Source organism: Lagopus leucura, unplaced genomic scaffold (genome assembly GCF_019238085.1).
Source record: "Lagopus leucura isolate 7727_CA_CO unplaced genomic scaffold, USGS_WTPT01 Super-Scaffold_100001, whole genome shotgun sequence".
In the NCBI taxonomy this organism is placed as follows: domain Eukaryota; kingdom Metazoa; phylum Chordata; class Aves; order Galliformes; family Phasianidae; genus Lagopus; species Lagopus leucura.
Genome location: NW_024962262.1, coordinates 58,149,464 through 58,171,305, shown reverse-complemented (window position 1 = coordinate 58,171,305; position 21,842 = coordinate 58,149,464). Strand labels below are relative to the sequence as shown.

The window sequence follows — 21,842 nt, the reverse complement described above, 5'->3', positions numbered from 1 at the left end:
GTGACGGCATTGGTGGACGAAGGGAAGGCGACCGATGTCATTTACCTGGACCTGAGCAAGGCCTTTGACATGGTCCCCCACCACATCCTCATCTCCAAATTGGAGGGAAGTGGATTTGATGGGTGGACGACCCGATGGATAAGCAATTGGTTGAAAGGCCGCAGACAGAGGGTGGTGGTCAATGGCTCTGTGTCCAGGTGGAGGCCGGTAACAAGTGGTGTCCCCCAAGGGTCTGTCTTGGGACCGGTGCTCTTTAACATCTTTATTAATGACATCAATGAGGGAATTGAGTGCACCCTCAGCAAGTTTGCTGACGACACCAAGCTGAGTGGTGCGGTTGATACGGTGGAAGGAAGGGATGCCATTCAGAGGGACCTCAACAGGCTGGAGGGCTGGGCTCGGGTGAACCTAATAAGGTTCAACACGGCAAAGTGCAAGGTTTTGTATTTGGGCCGGAAGAACCCCAGGCACCTGTACAGGCTGGGAGGAGCGGTCCTTGAGAGCAGCTCGGCAGAGAAGGACCTGGGGGTCCTGATGGACGAGAGACTGAATATGAGCCAGCAGTGCGCTCTGGCAGCTCGAAAGGCAAATGGGATCCTGGGCTCCATCAGGAGAGGGGTGGTCAGCAGGGACAGGGAGGTGATTGTCCCTCTCTACTCGGCTCTTGTGAGGCCCCATCTGGAGTACTGTGTCCAGGTGTGGAGCCCTCAGTACAAGAAAGACATAGAGATTTTGGAAAGGGTCCAGAGGAGGGCGACTAAGATGATCAGGGGGCTGGAGCACCTCCCCTATGAGGACAGGCTGAGGGAGTTGGGCTTGTTCAGCCTGGAGAAGAGAAGGCTGCGGGGTGACCTCATTGCAGCCTATCAATACCTGAAGGGAACCTACACCCAGGAGGGGAGTAAACTCTTCAAAAGGGCTGACAACAGCAGGACTAGGGGAAATGGATCCAAGTTGAAGGAGGGAAGATTTAGGTTGGATGTTAGGGGGAAGTTCTTTACAGGGAGAGTGGTTAGGCCCTGGAACGGGCTGCCCAGGGAGGTTGTGGATGCCCCGTCCTTGGACGTGTTCAAGGCCAGGTTGGACGGGGTCCTGGGCAACCTGATCTGAATGTGTATGTTTGGTGGCCCTGCTAGGCAGGGGGGTTGGAACTACATGATCCTTGAGGTCCCTTCCAACCCGGGTGATTCTGTGATTCTGTGATTCTGTGATTCTGTGTGATAATCATAAAGCCTAACTAGCATGTATTTTCCTTGTTTACATTTCCAGATAAGGCCAAACAGTGACAGCTTGGAAACATGGAAGGAGTGTATACAGTTGCCATATATCTCAGTGTCTGAGGAGTCCTTTGAGACAAGGTGGACAGAATGAATTACATTCTTTCACAGCATCCTTCTAGGTGCTGTCACCTGCAGACTATCATAAAAGCTTTCCCCATATACTTCTTGGTCAAATCCCTAATTAAATTAGAAACTAATATACTGTACAACAGAGGTGGCTCATGTCAGGAAGAGTTCAGATTTCACTCTCTCACAGAAGGCAGATGATATGGAACAAGTATGCACAGTGATCTGTATGTGAATCTTCTTTTTCAAGGCCTGCTGTCTTCTCTCAGCACCTCAAAAAATGACAGGAGCTGATGAAAGGCAGGACGCTTTTCTGGCAGCTGGATGAGGCAAAGATGATGGATAACGTTAATTAGTTACAAATGCATACAGAAATTTGGAGAGACAGTGGTGTTAAAGGACAAAGAAAATTAATTTTTTTTTAAATATTTTTCTTCTGTTGCAATAATTCATTCTTCTTTCTTTACATTAATATTTTTCTCAAATTTCTGCCAATAATATTTAAAAAGTCTGTAATCACTATCATTTCACGGTATCACCAACAATATGCCAAATGGTTCTTTGTTGTGGGAGAGGGACAAGTCATGGTCCACAGAAAACAGACTAAAATTTAGTTGAAGAGAAACAATAAATCAGGATAGTTCTTGGCACGGCAGACACATCTCTCAAGATAACATCAGCATGATCAGCATTTGACTCCTGGAAGACTCACAGATGGGATAACCTACTCCTTCCGTTCTAAGGGTGTTTTTTTTTTCATGCAACTTCAGCTATCTAAAAAGGTAGAGGTCACCTCTAAATTAATTAAGATACTTATATATAAATAGAAATAACACATATTCTATGGTGGCTAAAATAGGTGGGAAAAATGGTCATGGGGACGTACAACTAGTCATCCTGTAATCATAGGAATTTAACTCAGAATTCAAATTTTAAACCAATAAATTAGTGAGAAGAATCTTAGCCCGTGTCTTACATTGACATTGAAATGCATTTTAATGTACATGCAGATGCACATACCTCATGCCAGCAGTTGTACATTATCTGGTAGGTGATGTCTGAAACCAGTTGCGGTCTATAAAGTCTGTATCCTTGAGAAACTTTCTCAATCACCTGCATGTTATCATACAGCTCATAGGGCTGCTTTCCCAAAGTGAACACCTCCCACATTAAGATACCTGCAGAAGTATTCACAGCAATGGAAGGAAAGAAACAAAAGACAAGAAACGAAAACCAAGAAATGTAAGAGAATCCTTCTTTCCCAAAACAAGATGCACATGCAATACATAACTGACTCCATGGAGAGTAATGACCAAAAATACAAACATTCCCTTATGTATGACCAAAAATACAAACATTACCTTATGTAGGTGTGTACATATATACAGTGTTAGAGAAGGAAAAAGGAAATGACAGTTACAGTTATGCATTTTCTTTATAGAATAAATCATAATGAATATTTTAATGATTGTTTGAAGTGAGTGAGACATAAACTTCTTTGGCATCAGAAAGATTCCCAAATGCTTTGTGGTCTCTACCACACATACATATAACAAGTGGATTTTACTGAAGCAATCGAAACACTGTATGTATAATAATCATTCATTCATAAAGACTCCTTTGCTCGAAACTATTTTTCTTGAAACTAAACAGATTGATAAAGTTAAAAAAAAAAAAAAGTGAAATGTTTATTTATTCACAACATAGACTCATTGAATAATTAAGGTTGGAAAAGATCACAAAGATCATCTAATCCAACCAGCAGCCCATCACACCATGCTGGCTAACCATGTCTCTCAGTGCCACATCCACACGGTTCTTGAAAACCTCCAGGGACAGTGACTCCACCACCTCCTTGGGCAGCCTGTGCTACTGCATTACCACTCTTTCCAAGTGGAAATTTTTTCTAACATCCAAATTTATTATTAATAGTGGAATTATTATTTTTTTCCAAGGAGAAATGTACTGGATCTTGAACTTCCCTCCAGCTTCAAGATCGGAGCTTTTCAGTGTCACAGTGAGATCAGAATAAAACAATACCTGAATCTCACCTTTCCCTGATGAGAACATGAAACACCCAAGATTATTTGTCCTCAGACATCTGCTTTTGGGATGTGAGTACCTTGGTTCAGTTCTGTAGCCCTTCAAAGACTCACTAATTTAAAGCAGTCAAACCAAGACTGACAGATCCAGCTCTCCCCTTGCTTCCACTGCATCAGTGGAGAGTGGTAAAATGAGAAAAGACCCTCTGAGGGAAGATAGTGTTTTCCATTGAAGTTAATGCTGATATTGAAGTTAATGACAATAATGCCTGGAGTCAGGATTTCACCCATAAGAACAAAAAGAAAATCCATCTTTTGATTTAATCGCATATATTATAAAAACCTTGTGAAGGGCACAATTGAGCTGTTTATCCGCTAGGCACATTAACAATATTGGGAGACGCAAAAGTTAAAGATAAAAAAGAAGTATCGCATTTTGGAGGCACTTTCATCTGCTTTATTCACCACTGATCAATGTCAAGAACAATGGGTTGCCAAACTTCCATCAAATCATCTGCTGCTAGCATCATCCTACTGATGGAGCAAACCCATGTAAGTGGATTTAAGGCCACTCACAAATGGCTTCCCTTTCTTTGCTGCTTTTTTCAGACTTTTAAAAACACTGGACAGACCCTGCAGATTTTTAAATCATAGCTTGAAAACCACTGAAATAGAACTTCAAATGTTTGAAATTCTGGCATAGAAAGTGATCTGCAAATGAAGATTTTTTTCCAAGATGCAGCGACCCAGATCCTCTGGCACATGTGGTCCATGCACAGCATCCATTCTGACCTCTTGGAGTAATAAAACAGCTCTTTGATTTGGCAGCTAAGGTTTATGTTCTACAGTCAAAGACATTGTTTGATCTCCAGTGCCAACATTTCCCATTAGTGCAGCATATAAAACACACACTCCTCCTGGGGAGGAGTGGACAAGGTTTCTGTATGCCTAGAAGAAAAAACATTGGGCTAAAAATTCCAAAAATTCCTATTTTGATTCATAAAAATATTAAATGAGAGCATAAGCTGTAATTGCTTTTTATATTATTTCAGCATGCGTCTAGTATTTTCATATACTAAGATAAAGAAATTCAAACGTGATAACATATACACATATGCATTTATATGGAAGATTCGATACATACCAAAGGCCCATACATCTGACTTGCTGCTAAATTTGGTGTAATGAAAAACTTCTGGTGCTGACCACTTCACTGGAAACTTGGTTCCTAGAGAACTTACATACAGATCATCCAGGACATACCTAAAATGGAAGAAATGAACTTGGTTGTGGGTAGTTGAAGGAAAATTCTGGCCAGGAAAATCCCAGATGGAATCCCAAACTTCAAAAGCATATGTGATACAGACATCAGCTGTAGTCAATAGATCACATAGTTGTTATCAACATATTAGAGAAATAATCATAGAATCATAGAACCATAGAATGGCTTGGGTTGGAAGGAACCTCAAAGATCATCTAGATCCAACCCCTCTGCTCTGGAGGTTTGTGCTTTGTCCCAGTGCTTCCTGTTGCACTGTCACCTTGTGAAATACCTTATGTTCTTCAAGCTTGAACTTTCTGAACTGCAGAATGTGGCCATTTCCCATGGATATAACATCTGACACTGATGAGGTTTACAGCTTTGCAACTGCAAGCAGCCATAGTCAACCTTTAGGCATTTCTTATCCTCCTCATCTTCACCAGACTAAGCAGTGCTTGTCCCCTCAACCTTTCCTCAGAGGACTTGAGGCTGCTCATCCTCTCCCACTTCCTTCTACTGAGGCTGCTGATGCAGGTGTTTGGCCCATGGATCAAGCACATACCTTCTAGAAAAAGTAAATTGAGATTTCCTTAACAAATGTGAGTAGTGAAATCTCTCAGCTGTGCCTAGCCTTTAAGCACTGAGTTTTTGAGACAGAAAAGTGTCTTTATTGTAACTCCATAATAGTTTAGAGACTACTTTATGGATAGGAAACACAAAAAGATGTAGCACACTGTGACTTAACTTTATTACTTGCCTGTTTTTAGCTGATCACTACCAGTAAACTATAAGATATACTAAAACTGTAGCTCCACAAGGCTACCACTTCTCTTTCTTACCTTGTCATCCCAAAGTCAGATAGCTTCACAGTAAGATTGCTGTCAACCAAACAGTTCCTAGCAGCCTTTAGTAGAAAAATTAGAAAATAGATGAGTAGAAGAAGCCTGAAGTGGAGGAAATAATGTCACATCTTAATTTCTATCTACTAACATTTCAAAGAGTAATGAAATTCTTTAACTGAAGCAGCTAAGTTGGAAACTGTAAGGGATTAGTAACTAACTCTCTTATTTTGCTTTTGACTACCAATTGAAAAACATTATTTATCATTACCTCAGCTTTACAAATGAGGATGATGAGAGATGAGTAAACAGAGGTGAGGAACCCACATTCACCTGGACAGACAGCAACAGATCTAGAAACTAAACTCTGTCTTTCAAAGTGCATCCTACTACAGGGCCCCAGCATTTACCAAGGAATCAAAAACAAGAAGGAAAACATTGATTTGATTATCCACAATGCATTATAAGCAAAGTAAAACAATAAAAATTGATATAAACAGTCTGGCTTATGAAAGTTTCATTAAGAAAATAGTTCTACATATGGTCACCAGGGAACACTTATCTAAAGTTGTATTTTCTGTCTCTTCATGCTCATTAATTTTTGTGATACACTTTGAGTCTACAGCTTGAAATCAAACTCATATTTAATCTTTGTCTTCCCAGTGTGTACAAACATTTCTCAGAGACTTTGTATTTACTACTTGAACACTGCTACCCACGTTGTCTGTCATTCCTCATTTCTGAAGCAAAGTGTGAAAATTAGTGATGTATGGATTGAACAACTTTGTTTGCAAATAGAAACAAATTTTTGAAAGCATCATCAAGACAGAATTTAAAATAGTACCTGGGGAGATGAGATCCCTATTGGAAAATTAAGCAAGTCTATAACATAAATCATTACCAAATATTCCAATATATTTCTGCCTGGAGTTAGAAGGCAAAATACTGCTACTGACTCTGAAATTTGTGTTTGTTCACTTTTAAAAGGCTCAAAAATAACTGCTTATTTCCCCAAAGACTTTTGCTACCATTTTTTATAACTATATTTTGCATAAACTTTGGGTCCAGGACCTTGAAATGACTGACCCTCACATTGAGAGCAACTTGAAGTACTTTCTTGAAAACAGGGACTTATAAATGCATTTAAAAGAGAAGGCAACTGCAAATTTTCAAGTTCTGTTCATGCTTGCAGTGTGCAAGAATAAACTCCCATTTATCCCAATAACATCTGTACTTGTTAAAAGAGAAAAGGTTCCCAATTAGATAAATTAGAGATTTATTTAACAGTGCCCACCATTATTATTGCTGCACCTCTATCTCCTGGAGGACTGAACCATCAGTTCAAATTGAACTTTTTGCTTTACTGATGCTATAGTTGTGCTGCAAAGTGTTCATAAATCCCTAAGCCTAGAGCCCATACATGCAGGCGGCACAGCATGCAGTGCTGGGGACCTGCTAGCCCAGCTCTGAAACAGAAAGGTTAGCTTGTGGGCAGTACTGTTTACATGTGGCTATAAAGCTCCTAGCCCAGAGGTGCCTTGTACTGAGCCAACCAGGTGTCTCTGCTCTGTAGACCATGACACTTTTCAGGGAGCACCAGTGCAGCTGTCCCTGGATTATGGGACAGAACTGTGTCTGTCTTTCTTATTTCATTTCTCCTGTGGGATACTTACCAAGTTTCTATGTATGAGCTGACAGCTCTCCAGAAAAGCCATAGCATCACAAACATCATAGCAGATTTCCAGAAGCTGAAGGGGCTGCAATTCCTTCCCTTGAGTCTGTAGGTAGCTGAGCAAACTGCCGTTTGGCATATATTCCATCACTAGGTAGATGGGATACAATTCTGAGCATACTCCATACAGTCTAACAAGTTTGGGATGATTAAGTTTCCTGAAATAAATGCAAATAAAACAGTAAGAGAAAGAATAGATATGATCGAGCATTTCTGTAAGTTTATTTCTTCAAATACTAATGTGGCATTCTCTGAGAAATTCTTGAGAATGAATGCAGTCTTATCTTAGACTTTAAAGCATTCATTTTCAAGAGGAACTGAGAATCCTGCTCATTACTGTGAAATTCAGTATTGATGACAACCAAAAGAAGTATTGATGAAATGTCAACTTCATAGTCAAAATCTCAAATAGAATTTAGCGGAGAAAATGTGCAGCCTTATTGGTGGGAGAAAATGGAACTGAGTGGGTAGGGTAGTCCCTATACCTGTAAGATTTCTACTAAAACCATGTTGCCAAATTTTCGGATTCAGAATGGAGATTGTATCAGCTAGTTGACAGGAAGATACCACATACCTTCAGGACATGAGATAACAAAAATGTTCTTGAATTCAAGTGCTTAATATCATTTAATGGAATTCCACTGGACATTCTAATACAATTATCTCTTTAGATTCAGAAACTAACACTTCAAATCACATCTTTATATTGCTGATATTTCCCAGTTGTTCACTGCATTACTATCTGCAGGATGGCAAGAACAGCCTTCTAATCATTTCTGTATATGTGCTGAGGAAAGTAGCTTTAAGTGACATATGTGCAACCTCTAATGTTTTGGAAGAGACGCTAGTTGAAACTTTTTGTAGGTTATCCCATCAGTTTGTGTGAAATTATTTTGTTAATACTCCAGATGTTCTACATGGCTACCTATTTAGTCTAATGTACTCAACATTATTTAAAGCTATTTTTAAGAGGAAATTATTTTTCCGGTGTCTGCTTTGCATTACTGATTAATGTTTGAAGAAATCATTGTTTCCAAATACGTAAGCAAAGCTTACATCATGGTCTGAGCTTCTGCTATGAATTCATCTTCTGACATTACTCCGTCTTTAATCATCTTTACAGCCACATCATATTGTCCCTTCCACTTTCCCAGATGCACTGCTCCAAACTGACCACTTCCCAGCTCTCTCAACGGCACAATTTCCTCTCGCTTCAGCTCCCAGATTCCTAGCAGGACAAAGAAATTCCCTTAAGCAAAAAAAAAAACCAAACAAATGCAAGTATAATGTCTGTCATGTGCAATGCTGTTGTTTTCTCTGAAGGGCTACAAAATCATGGTGCACTGATGTAACATACCTGTCTTTCATCTCAGCTTTGTATTTGAAGGACACTAAACTTCCTACAAGTATTTTTTTGCTACTGCTTAGGTTTAAGCCTTATAAGCACTTTTGAGAAAGATTTATGCATCAAATAATAAATATTCCTGTAGGGGATTGGAAAACAAGCATGATTGTGCCAGTTAATATTGCAGAGGGGAAAAAATAAAAGGGAAACTCACATGACATTTTATGTTCAATATAACATTTGACATAGAGTGTCTTAAAAAGGCATAACATAAATGTTTTGTGGGCAAATTAAAATGGCCACAAAATGATGAGTTCAAAGATTCTGCAACTTTCCACAAGCCTGAAAGAAATAAATCATAATTTTCTTGTTTCGATTTTATTGGTGGCCAAGACTGACAGTATAAAATTATTTTCCTACCATTTCCCAATGAAGCTGTGGCTGGGACTTTATTTATTTGTGTTGATACCACGTGACGGAGCCTTGGCACCATACCTACAAACAAAACCCATTAAAGCTCTCAATATATAAATAACTCCTCTGAATCAAGTAATATACAGGAAATTAATGCACAAACACAAACACTTATACCATCCAGGTAAAGACAACAATTTTTAGCAGCTTCATCATTTCACAAGACTAGGCACTTCAGGGTTTTCTAAGCAGTTTTTTAAACTTTTTTTTTGTTTGTTTAAAAGAGTCAGTAAAATATCAAAACATTCAGTATAGAAAGTAAAGCAACTGTTTCCATTATGAATATGATAGCTCAAGTCCCACCCAAATTCTCCCAAAAGATGCCTAAAAATTTGGAATATTCAGCATTGGAAGTTGTTTGTGTTAACTCTGAGAAGCGCAGAAGACAAAGCCAGAGCCAATCAAGTAGAAAGAACACATAGGATTACCTGCTGAGTTGTGCTGGTAGTGGTATATCAGTTTGGGAATTGTTTCAAAACAGTGATTTTCAGTAAGGTAATACTTATTCTCAGGGGTTTTGTGCACATGGTAATGTCTGACTGTTCCTTTTTTACTTCTGAAAAGCACAACAAAGTGCTGTGTGTGTTAGAGCCTTGCAAAGCGCCTTCCAGCCCATGCATTAATAGATTAGTTAGCTGCAGGACAAACTACAACATTCCAACCAAATAACTAAATAAATAGCAGATCTGATCAGGGAGACTGTTATATTTTCCTCCTTCATATTTATCCAGCCTTTACATCAGCTGGCTATTTAGGGCAGACTGAAGCACATTACAGAGTTTTGCTGCATACTACAATGTAGCCTATATTTGTCTCCCAACATTTACATTCAGAGCCAATAGCTTTCACGTACTGCCCTCACAATGGCTCTACATCCAGTTCTGGACACCTATGAACAAAAGGACCACAGTCAGAATTAGTTCTAGTCTGCCCCAGAAGTCAACATTTCCACCTCTTCTTCTGCTTTCCAACTTCTACCAATCGTTCCCTTCCCTCCCCTTCCCTTCCCAGAGCCAGTTCAAATAACCAATATGACCTGAAAGTGCTTGGGGCTCAACTTCAACACAACTTAGAGATTTGGTTGGAGACAACTTACACCAATTATAATTTCCCTTGCATGCTCATAGAAAGGATACACATTCTTTGAATACTCACTCATGAAATTTGCTGAGTACAGACACAGTATAAATTCCTGCCTGGCTAGATTTCCTCACCACAAAAGCACCTTCTTTACCCTAAATGAAAAAAAAAAAAAGGAAAAAAAAAGGTGAAATTACAAGGATCTCTGAGGTTGGGATTCATCTCATTAAACTTCAGAATTTTACACTGGAATATCCATAGATGAGAAAAGATGTGACTCATATGATGTCCTTTAAGAGCTACTTTAAGACAAGACAAACTGTGCCTCAGAATTATTTATTTCTCCCCATAAAAGAGGTCTAGATAACTGGTTGTGGTACCCCAGTGTAGATATTTAGAGTTAGGTGAGTTGTACTCCATCCCAGACATGAATCAAATAGTGTGCCATTTTGGTTTGATGCAGGCACAGATTTACTGCAAGGTAGACAGAAAGTAGTTAAAGCTTCTCCTCCCTCTATCCCTTCCAGAGGCAGTATGTGACCAGACACTGCTCCATACATTCCCTGTGAATAAGTTCTTTCTCTGCTATACTCAGTAGTCTTCACATAATTCATTAGACCAATGTCATTTTTTCTTGCCGAAGTATTTTTGAATGGTAGAATAACTAAAAAGATTTTCACTGCATATTAAGATATTTGGAATATTTATTTATTTTTGGTGGTATTCCAGTCCAAACTTTCACTACCCACTTTTACTTCTTTTAACAGTTTACCACACTAGATTAGATATTCTGTTTTTCAGAGTTTGTTTTTGAAATGTATAATCTGCTCATCTGTACAAGAGAAACAATGCATCCAGACATATTTTGGAGATCTGTTAATCAATAATAATGGAGTACAAGAGTTTCTAGCAATGTGTTATGCAACAGCTATTTGAAGAGCATCAGCATCCTCTAGCTACGTACTATGGCAAAGACAGAAACTTCTCCTTGGCTGTTCATATACAAGCAGTAAGGATATGTAATACCTTCTGATGGAGCAGCTGCTCAGATTGGGCACGGGAGATACCAGCAGCATACCAACTGTAAGAGAAGTATTAGGCTCGTTACTGACAGGCTGATTTCCGAGTAATGCACAGCAGACTCACGAAAAATGCCATACATTGTAAATATTTTCAATAGTGCTTTTAAAAGCTAGAGATGGGACTTGTCCTGCATGTGTAAATTTAGGCTGTGATAAGAGATAAACCACTAGTTTCATCTGCTTCCAATGGACTTCTATACCTTGAGATATCGGGGCCCATGCTGTGACACTGGTTTTTTATAGTAAATCCTTACAGGAAGATCCTGCAGTCCTGGCGCTCTACCAGAAGTAGCTTGTTTGTCCTGGATCAGGACATGTCTCTTTAACAGCTGTGAATTGCATAATTTCTCCTCCAATCTTCTGTTTTTCACAGTATTTGAGCAAAGTGAGAGGTCCCCCACGGAGGAAACAAGACAAACATACTATGTCAGATCGTTCTGGGGAGCTCACGTAAAGCCTTTTTAACAAAAGTTCATTTTAAGAAGGATCCTTTTATTAGTGTAGGAGACTGATTTGTCCAAACACTTGTCTTTTTCCTGTCCAAAACCAAATTCATTCCTATTGTTGGAAGCCTGTGACCAGCGATGCTACTGATGACCTCAAAGCTGATCAGAGACCAGAGAGGTGGTGGATGCCCTGTTCTTGGAGACATCCAAGGTCAGGATGACATGGCTCTGAGCACCCTGATCTGGCCATTGGTGTCCCTGTTCAATGCAGGGGAGTCGGACTATGTGATCTTTAATGATTCTACAGTTTTATATATCTAATTGTTACTATGAATGTAACATAAGTATATGGTATGCCATTATTCTTTGTACATGCAGAGTGGAAATAATACTTCTCTCTAAAGAATCTCTCAGTTCTCATGAAGATATATCCTACATACTCACTCATGCTGAGCCATGCTCTGTTCTTCTGCTGATGTGTGCTCACTGGCACTTGAGTTTTTCCTGCAAAGAAAACAATACACTGAAATGATGAAAAACTGGTCATGTAAATTGTTTTTCTCAGGTTAAATGCTACACTGCATGTATTTTTGAGTAATTGTTTCTATTGTGCCATGTTCCAAGGTGAATATTAAAGAAATTGAGATATATTTACCTCTCTAGATTTTTCTCTGACTTGCTAAACTCTTAAACAATCTTTCCCTACCACTGTACAATGTGTTGGAAAGAGAAATATGCTCTATCTGTGCTGTAGCAAGCAATGAAACTACACGTCTTTACTGAATTTACAAAGAGATTGCATCTACCACTTCAAAATTTACATGGAAGATTTCCAAAACTGTACAACCCTAAACTTTCCAAATAAATATTTTTAGCATGACAGACAGTAGAAAGAATTCTAAAACAATTTATTGTGCAAAAATAACAGTGATTATGCTGCCTTTTACAGAATATTAATAAAATATTGGCTTTTTTTTTTTTTTTTTTTGGTTGGTTGGTTGGTTGGTTGGGTTTTTTGTTTGTTTGTTTTGTTGTTGTTTTTAAAGTCAGCCTCTGGATCCTATCTAGTGTGGTTTACTATAAGAAAATCTGTGAAGCCTCTATAAGGTTTTCATTCAAACACTTTGACATACATTTAATGCTATACAATGTCATCGCAACTTGCCATTTTGCCATAAAGAAAATTTGAGACTGATTTATAATACAGTTGAACTCACTTTGTACTGGAATGCTCACATACATACAAATGCATGAGAATGCTAGCAAGGCTGACATTTTAAAACTGAAATAAAAGTACAAAGACTGAAATCCTGGCATATTGAAGACAGTGGCAAAACCCTATTGATTTAAATGAAAATAGGTGATGGAGGAAAAACTGATGTTTTTTGCATTGATGTATGAGTCAAGAAGACAAATTGCATTTGATTCTACACCTTGCAGTAAATTATATGCTTAGTACTCAGCAGGTTACTTAAGAAGAAAAATATTCCAAAAAATTTGCCCAATCTTTTCTTGAGTGGCAAGGAGAACATTTAAGCAGTGGATGGCTGCATATTGATTCACCTTGGCTCATCCTCATTCAGAAATAACTTTCTCAAGTAAGTGCTTGGTACAAAACCTTCATTCCTGAAAAATAAACAGTTCACAGTTCAGCTATCACGTATGATTGCATCTTAAAATTGGTCACTTAAAATAGGAAAAGGGATTAATCAGACAGACGCTTGTTAGAATGCCACTAACAGAAATGCTCATGGTTAAAACATTTCTGCTTTTTTTTAACATGACATGGAGAAAATGCAGAGGTAATTTGTTTTAGAAGACTATATTTCAATGAATTACGCTTTTCAGTAGTCACTGAAATGGCTTATATCTCAGTGAATGGCATCATCATATGGGAGATTGGAGCAGCTGTTCAACGATATCATTACATGCCATCTCCATTGCTGTGATGAAGGATGCAAGTGACTAATAGATGCCAGCAGAGTATCCAAGATCAGACACAGAAAGTCAGCAGGTAGGTTCAGCATTCTTTCCCACACAGTGCCAGATGCAGTTGAGAAGCTAAGCTAAGTGAGTATGGGCAGCTGAGCTAGCATATGAAGCAGTTGGCAACATGGCATGTTGGACTAAGTTATGAGGACCCATAGTCGTCTATAGTGGTAAGGGAATGGACTGTATGCTGTGCCCACCAAAAAAAAACAACAGGGGAAGTAAGGTGTATATTTGCATATGAATGGAGACAGAAAGAAAGGGTTTCTTCACCACAGATCTCAGTAGAGCGAGAAGAAATCCAAGAATGCATGAAATCTTAAACAGGTAACTGCCAACTGTTTGTTCCTACTACATTCAAAACTCCAACATCTTTGAAATTTCCAAGCAGAACTTTAAGATTTTGCTATGCTATATATGGAGTTTGTCCTTGCAGAATCAATGCTGCAAAAGCCTCAGTTTCACAAGCCAGAGAAAAAAACTATAAATGATCCCCATTCTCTTGATTTCGTTTTGCTCCTTTATTCATCTCAGAGCCCTCTGTTCAGGCTCTGTTAGCAGAGCTGCCTATATCATATGGTTTTGCATAGCCATCAACTTTCCAGTGATGACATTTAGCAGCGAATCTCAGCTTACTGATTTATCATTGTCTTTGAATCGCTGGGGTTGTATGCTGCTTTCTTAATCCAAACAGCATGCCACTCCTGTCAGCTATAAAATACAGACACTTTAACTGAAGGTTGATTTATTTGTTTGCTCACTTGCAGATGTAAACTTAATCAATGAGTTATGAATGGATCAACTAATTCTATTCTGTTCCAAACCAGTTTGGATATCCCCTTGCTTAAAAATTCTTCCCTTCCACATTTCTGTCATGTACATGAAATCAAATTCAGAGAGTATCCATCATGAGACAGACAAGAAGTCGTATCTCTTCTAGGCAGCTCCTGTTTGTTGTGTTGCCTTTGTCTCCAGCATACTCTGAAAGCTGTTTCTTATTTAATGACTTGGGAAGCAATTTTCTTTTCTGCCCCAGCTGGATGTTAATGAAAAATTTTGTATTTTAAGCAGTCAAAGGGGATTCTTCCAGTTGTGAACCTCAAAGAGAATAATTCAGTGCTTCTGTTCAGTGCTGGATGGAACTGTTTCAACAGTTCTCGCTGGTCTCCAGTACTATCACTGCTATTGCAATAGTGATGGTGTTGGTGCAAAGTCTGTGAGGAGAGATGTTCTATTCTTATTCATGAAGACTAAATAGTTGGAAATAAATGGCCAGCTTCAGAGTGCACAAGCTCTTCCTCAGGCACATGACAGAATTAAAGCCACTGGATAGTATTTTAGCTGGCACACAGGCAATGACTACAGTAAATCTCACCCAGTCTGGCAGCCAAGAATAATAATGACAGTGGAGTTGTGCAGAACACAATGAGGCTTCTTTAAAAAGGTTTAAAAGCTGCTAACATAGTTCCAAGCTAATGCTAGCTCTATAGATCCTGTAAGGCGCTGGGACTGCCTGCAATGCTGTCTACGAGGATGAGACACATAGAAGATCATGATCATGGAAAAGAAGTATAGTGCAGTGCATACTTACCCTTCCAAATCTCTTACTTTCCACCAGGCAAAATCTTCCTCTTGCAATACATGGTATTTATTGCTTTTGACAAGACGGATAGCTGAATTTCCTGAGGGTTCATAGTTGCATTGGGCCACAGCCATATTTAGAATTCCCTTGTTTGATGATACAACCTGAGGCAGGCTTCTACGTCTCAGCTTTTGAAGACAGAAGAAATAAAATTATAAAGAGATAGAACACAGAATAAAGTAAGAAAAGAAAAGCTACATACATGATCACATATATCTTCAAAATGGGTAACAGTGTAAGAAAATTAATCAAAGTTAAGAACATGGGTACAGGAAAGCATCTTTTTTTCTCATTCATGTAGAAGGACATTACAGAAACTGTTGTGCATATTTGTGAGATGGGTGAATACAGAGCCAAGTTCCATAATAATGACACCCAAAGCATTACATGGAGCGCAGGCTGACACAGCTGTCATAGTATGCTCTCATTAACAAGATGACATAATAGACTGTACTCATACCAAAAGCCTGACACCATCTGAAGCTGATAGAGTTTACTGAGCAATTGCAATTCATGTGCATTAGACACCATGTGAGCAAACAATTTTACTGTAACTAAGTGCAATGACATCATATTGTATCAGAAAACTCTAACACAGCAGCACACTACTGTAACTTATGTATATATATTTTAATGACTGTTGATCAATACTAATAATTACCATAAAGCACAAGAGATATTCATCAGTCATTTCTACTAATCCCTGAAAGAACAAGCTACGTGGTTTTAAATTGTCCCCTTTCCTTATAATGTTTTATTGACCATGTTGGATGTTTCTTTGTTAAGCTTATTAGATATAAGGAATCCCACTTGGTTCCTTCTCTATGCAGATTTAAACACATATAGGTATGCAACTATAGGATTCCTATTTAACCCACATCTTCAGGTGAAATGTGCCTTCCTACAAAATTTCTGCCTATCACCACTGTTTGTTTAGGAGGTCTACAAAAATAGCTTGGGTGAGAAGCCTGATTTTTTAGTTAGTTTACATGAATCTAACCATAAGCAAAAAGGCATCTTAGATTTGGGCATTGAAATGTATTTAGAAATTGGTGAAATCTCGTAACTGAGAAAATCAAGGCATTCCAATTCTGTAATAGGGAAAACTACATGTGAAAAACACTGACAGCAAAAGATGGGGAGAAATAACAAAGACTTGAGATAAGAGGCTCCAAGTGCCAACTATTTATTTTATGCAATCATTTTATATTGAAAAGCACTGTAATGCAATACGGGGTAAGAATGCCAAGTGTTCTCAAGCAGGCTGTGATTCCTTTAAGTCAAATCTTAGCAACCGCAGTATTGTGTGCTTGCTTGTTTCATCTTCATTGATATTTCTTTACTTAATTTAAGCAAAGAGAAACCAAGATGCCAATTGATTGACACCGTGGAGCCAGAAGACATGCAGGATCTTTTCCAGTAAACACAATGAGCCTCAATCTGATCTCACTGAGTTCCCATGGCAATGCTTGTCTGTAAAGATCAGAATTCTCACTTGCCTAGACTTAGACCTGTTATTCATCAAGCATTATTGCTTCAGCACATGAAGCCTATTTCCAGTTGGCCATGGCCGACTTCAGTGGAAGGGAGCTTTTAGCTTGTAGACCTTTGTTAAACATGATCCAAGTCTTAGGCTGTCTGTTTTGTGAATAATGACAGAAATAGAGTGGCCTGAAGCTATCAGAAAGATGGAGAAAATTATAATGCATTTTCATAAAAGCATCCAGTAATATTAAAGCAAGTAAATCTTTAGTGAATGTATTTATGGGCTGATTTGTACCTCTGAGATATGGCTTTGGTAATTTTTTGAGATTGAACTGTTCTTTCTTAATCCCCTGTTTTGTTCATGGAATAATCAGTGTCATGCTTTGAGGAAGCTTTCATCTTTTTGTGAAACAGGAGAAAGTGCAAAGTGCTGGCCAAAGTAAATGACAGAAATAATTATGATCAAATAAAGGAGTTTCCTTTTGTTAACCAGACAGGGGAAAGATCCAGCCAAAGATGAGCACATCAGATTTGCATCTCTTTGGGTTTTACTGCTGGATTTGTACTTGTCTTTTGCAATATTTCTGGATGGACTTCTGCGCAACCTGGTACAGATTAATGTTTTGGTTTGTGTCCTTACATAATGCTTTCCATATCCAGCACTGGTTGAAAGCCCTAAAGCCTATACTTTCCTAATAGTAATTGAATACACCTTGTAACTTCCCTTATGCTAGCAATGATATTATTGTGATTTCCACATTGATGACTTTACCACCACCATCTAGAAATGAGCTTTAGGTGACAAGCTGAGATTTAGGTGTGATGGGCAAATGTGGTATGCCTACTATCTGCAAAACCATGTTCCCATGGTACAACTGGAGGTATGTGTTGCTTCTTTTACTCTTTCAAAAAAACTTGTCAAAAAATTAGCACGAGGAGATATGTGTGTGTGCACTCAGTGGACTTCTACCTGACCTACAGACAGTATTTGATATTGCAAAGACAGTGCCTGACAGGCACCAGCAGAGATGAAGGTGTTTGTAAGACAGGAAGATCCTGCTTATCAAAGCACAGAGGAAATGCCTACTGGTCCCTCTGAAGGCATGGTTGTCACTTGTATTCTCTGTAATAGCATCACTCTTTAGGAACTAGCTCTTCGGTGGAAATGGTGTGATGTTCAACTGATGAAAGGGATGGAGACATCAAAGGTGTAAGCTGTAAAGAGAAGAACTAGTGCTTCTGGGGGAGGAAAAAAGAAACAAGACTTGCCAGGACTGGAGAGGTGAGGGATATGAAATGGGAGGTAGATGGAAGGAAGACTGGCAGTTCAGTTGTACCTTTGATGACCAGTCTGAGTAGTTGAAATGATAAAGTAGAATGTGCTGAAAGCTTCTAGAAGTAGCTCTAGAGCTAAATATAGATTGCTGACTGCTCCTCGCCATGAAAACTCAATATTAGCCTTATAAGTCTGATCTGTATGATACAGCTTGGGGAAATGAAGTTAAGTTGTTCTAACCAGATGTGGTACTTATTATATCTGCATTTGCTGAAACTGTTTTAGAAGTATCAACCTTAAAACTGTCACGTTCCTGCATTTTAAACTTCCCTTCCAAAATAACACCTTTGAAATCAAGCAGATAATGAAAATAAATCATAAAGACCTAGCAGAAGCCAGCATGTTCAGCAGAACATTTGCATGACTGATGATCTCTCCAGATAGACAAAGCATCTCCTGACGGAAGCCAGACAAGCAGACCGCAGAATTCAAAACAAGTTATGCTGCTGCATGTTCACAATGCCATTACTTTCAAGTATTATTAACAGAAAAAAAATATCAAAAGCTTCTTTGATCATAGCCTGTTTTCAAGGCTTTATTATTATTTTTGGAGCTCCATTTTATACCTCACGGTTTTGTCTTGTTTCTTGATATTCTGTGCAGTTCTTAAATCCTTAGTTGTTATGTCAATTGTATACAAAAGAATTCAAGCTTTTCTTCTTTTTTTTTTTTTTAGTTTCTTTCTGATCAACAGAAAGAAGCAAGGAAATGGGCCCAGAATGCATTCTAAAGATATAAACCACAAACCAGAAGACAAATGAAAAGAAGGCAGGAGACATAATTTTTAAAAAAATCTCACAATTTCAAACCCAATCTAGTTTACTTTTGGAGGAGGCTAGACTAGTGATCTGAGAATACGCAGACCATTCTGCTAGCCATTTTTTAAATACATGAAGATCAAACAACACTGTTCTCTTCTATTTCCTTGTCAGTTTTACCTTCGCCTCACAGAACTTAGTAACTTGGCTGGGCAGTGAAATTAAGGTAAAAAATAGTAAAATAGCCCTTACTTTTGTATAGAAGGAGAAACATAGGTTATTCTGAAAGTAATACCTCCTATTTATTGTCATGGAAACTACAACAGTTACAAAGAACACAATAACACTGTTTGATAGTGATACTTCCGTGCCATTTTGTCAGACTGCCCCTCTGCTGCCATCTGTCATAGAATATTGGCAAGAAGGTTCAACTTCTACTGCCATACCACCCACAACCGCCTCTAACATCATGAGTCAACATAATAAAACAGGAGGCATAATTTTCAGTACATCACTCATAGAAGAGGAAATAAACATAGAAACAGATCTTCCAGTCTCTGCTTTATTCTTATTCCTTCCAGCTTTTCCCTTTTTCATCAAGCACCTTGCTAAACTGCAGCATGCAGTGTCTGTTTGTTTGTCTGTTTTTTGGCATTCTGGTGTCTTGTTTGCCTTCTGAGTCTGTTTGCTTAGTTTTCACAGATGGACAGAGAGCAAGGCATACACTTCTGGTTTACTGTCTGGTATAAAGTCAAGACATAGGTAGGAGTACATACATCTCTTAGAAGCACTTCTCAATTCATGAACTTACAGTATGTTTCTGTTAAGTTGAGCTAAACAGATGTTCCTAAAGTGGCACTTGTACTCCTGACCCAGCCTGCTGGAGCAGTGTAACTTGGGAATTGCCTGAGAAAGTGCTGTTTATCCACCATTTCTCATTAAAATTAAGTCATAGAATCGTAAAATCACTAAGGTTGGAGTCCAACCATTGACCCACCACCATCATGGCCACAAATCTCAATATAATCGTCCACTTCAGTTACTATGTTTTCTCCAAGTACTAGAAACAACATTTTCACTGGGAAGTGTGGGAGAGTGGAGTTTGGGACATGTGTAAGAATGGGGACTTCCTATTCTCTAGAGAACTAATTTTGATGGCATTCACTAAAAGATGTCACAATAAAAGCTGTAGTGTCTACTACCACCAGCTTGTTAAGTGAACTGGAAGTGGCTGAGGCTTCCTCAGTTTGCCTTTTTCAGCACACTGAAGACAGACTTGTGTCCCTCCTCCTGATATGCTGTTGGACGTCAGATTGCAGTACCTTGATCAACAACTGCTTGCATAGGTTGATAATGATATGAGGAGGGGGAATGGTTTTAAACTGAGACAGGGGAGGTTTAGGTTAGATGTTAGGAGGAAGTTTTTCACACAGAGGGTGGCAACGCACTGGAACAGGTTGTCCAAGGAGGTTATGGGTGCCCCATCCCTGGAAGCATTCAAGGCCAGGCTGGATGTGGCTCTGGGCAGCCTGGTCTGGTGGTTGGCGACCCTGCACATAGCAGGGGGTTGAAATTCGATGATCTTTGAAGTTCTTTTCAACCCAGGCCATTCTATGATTCTATGATGACCATATATTAGAGATTGAGACCAACTTCCAGGGATAGCCTGCAATTCTCCCATCTTATTCGACCCCCTATCATCAGTACCAAGTCTTTCTGTACAGGTTGATACTCAGAAGTTTGACCTACCAGTGTTTGAGGGACTGGAGGCAATGGTTTCACAGACCAGGTTGTGCAACACAGAGTCACATCTGAAAGACAGGGATTAAAAAGCATACTGTGAATTTCAGCAAGAATTTATCGCTTGATGCTTTCTCACTTGTAGAACTACATAGTGGCAGCAACAACACTGACATTTCTTTTCCCAGTGATATAGAACTGCTTTAATTCTGTACTTTCCAACTTTCTCTCAATTCATCTCAGTATCTTTTAAAAGTCCATAAGCCATTGTTCTCATCTATGCCAAGTTTCTGAAAAAGGCCCTTGTAGGCTATGAAGTGGTGATTAAGAATACTGCTTTCCATTACCCAGCAGCCAGAAGACTCAGGCTGTCTGGAGTTTCCCCTACACAGGCAATCTTTCCCTGTGCTCTGCATGTCTCCAACTAACAACCTCAGGAACTCATTTAGGAACAAATATAAAGTAGACACAGCATAATATCTTGCACGCATTATTATCTCTGGCAGAAATGAAGCGTTCAATGTACCAAAACGCTCCTTGTAATTCTTCTCATGGATAAGTCATCCATGGCTGACAGTGAGGTATTTCCTTGTCCTTACAACAGACTGGGGGTTTCACGGCCCTCTTGGCTCATGTAACAAATGGTTTGGAAGCTATATGAAGCTATTCAAATTACTGTTACAAAACAGCTGACAACTCTTTACATTAGCCAATGTTCCATAAACTGTATTAAGAGCAGATAAGACTATGTTTTCAAAAGCAAATGCTTCAGTGTTACTGGGAGTATAACAGATACAAATCAGGTTGCAAACTATGCACACCTACAGTTTTTAATTTGTCTTTTAATTTTGGGTACATACATTTTTGATTGTGACATTAAATGCTCAAGACCAAGTTTTGATAATGATTGAAATTAGTAAATCTATTAGTGCTCTAAATTCCAAATAATCCAGCTTTACAAAGCTGAAACCTAAATATTCATAATTCACCATTGTGTTTTCATAACATGAGTTGGATTTCCATTAAGCATGTATATAAGCACAAGGGAATTCCCTTTTGACAATGTGAAATCTGGGAGTGTACTATTCTATAGATTTTCCTATCTCAGTATTCATAGATAAAACATAGAAAAACTCAATAGTAACAACTGTGTTTAATGAGAATACTTTACAAAAGGATATTAAAAGAAAATACATATATATACATATACATATACATATACATATACATATACATATACATATA

At 38.6% G+C, this 21,842-nt stretch overlaps 1 protein-coding gene across 1 annotated transcript in view; it reads right to left on the bottom strand.

The window, feature by feature from the left end:
- Window positions 1–1,591: 1,591 nt before the first annotated feature.
- The window catches only part of BMX (BMX non-receptor tyrosine kinase), a 26,200-nt gene continuing 5,949 nt past the window's right edge, over window positions 1,592–21,842 (bottom strand). The window contains exons 5-17 of the mRNA XM_042867730.1: window positions 20,607–20,668; window positions 15,228–15,406; window positions 12,092–12,151; window positions 11,146–11,200; window positions 10,195–10,274; window positions 9,468–9,595; window positions 8,986–9,060; window positions 8,277–8,448; window positions 7,162–7,378; window positions 5,489–5,553; window positions 4,533–4,651; window positions 2,367–2,524; window positions 1,592–1,666 (exon numbers count right to left, since the gene is read on the bottom strand). Coding sequence (XP_042723664.1) covers window positions 1,592–1,666; window positions 2,367–2,524; window positions 4,533–4,651; window positions 5,489–5,553; window positions 7,162–7,378; window positions 8,277–8,448; window positions 8,986–9,060; window positions 9,468–9,595; window positions 10,195–10,274; window positions 11,146–11,200; window positions 12,092–12,151; window positions 15,228–15,406; window positions 20,607–20,668 — 1,445 coding nt within the window. The remainder of the gene's footprint in view (window positions 1,667–2,366; window positions 2,525–4,532; window positions 4,652–5,488; window positions 5,554–7,161; window positions 7,379–8,276; window positions 8,449–8,985; window positions 9,061–9,467; window positions 9,596–10,194; window positions 10,275–11,145; window positions 11,201–12,091; window positions 12,152–15,227; window positions 15,407–20,606; window positions 20,669–21,842) is intronic.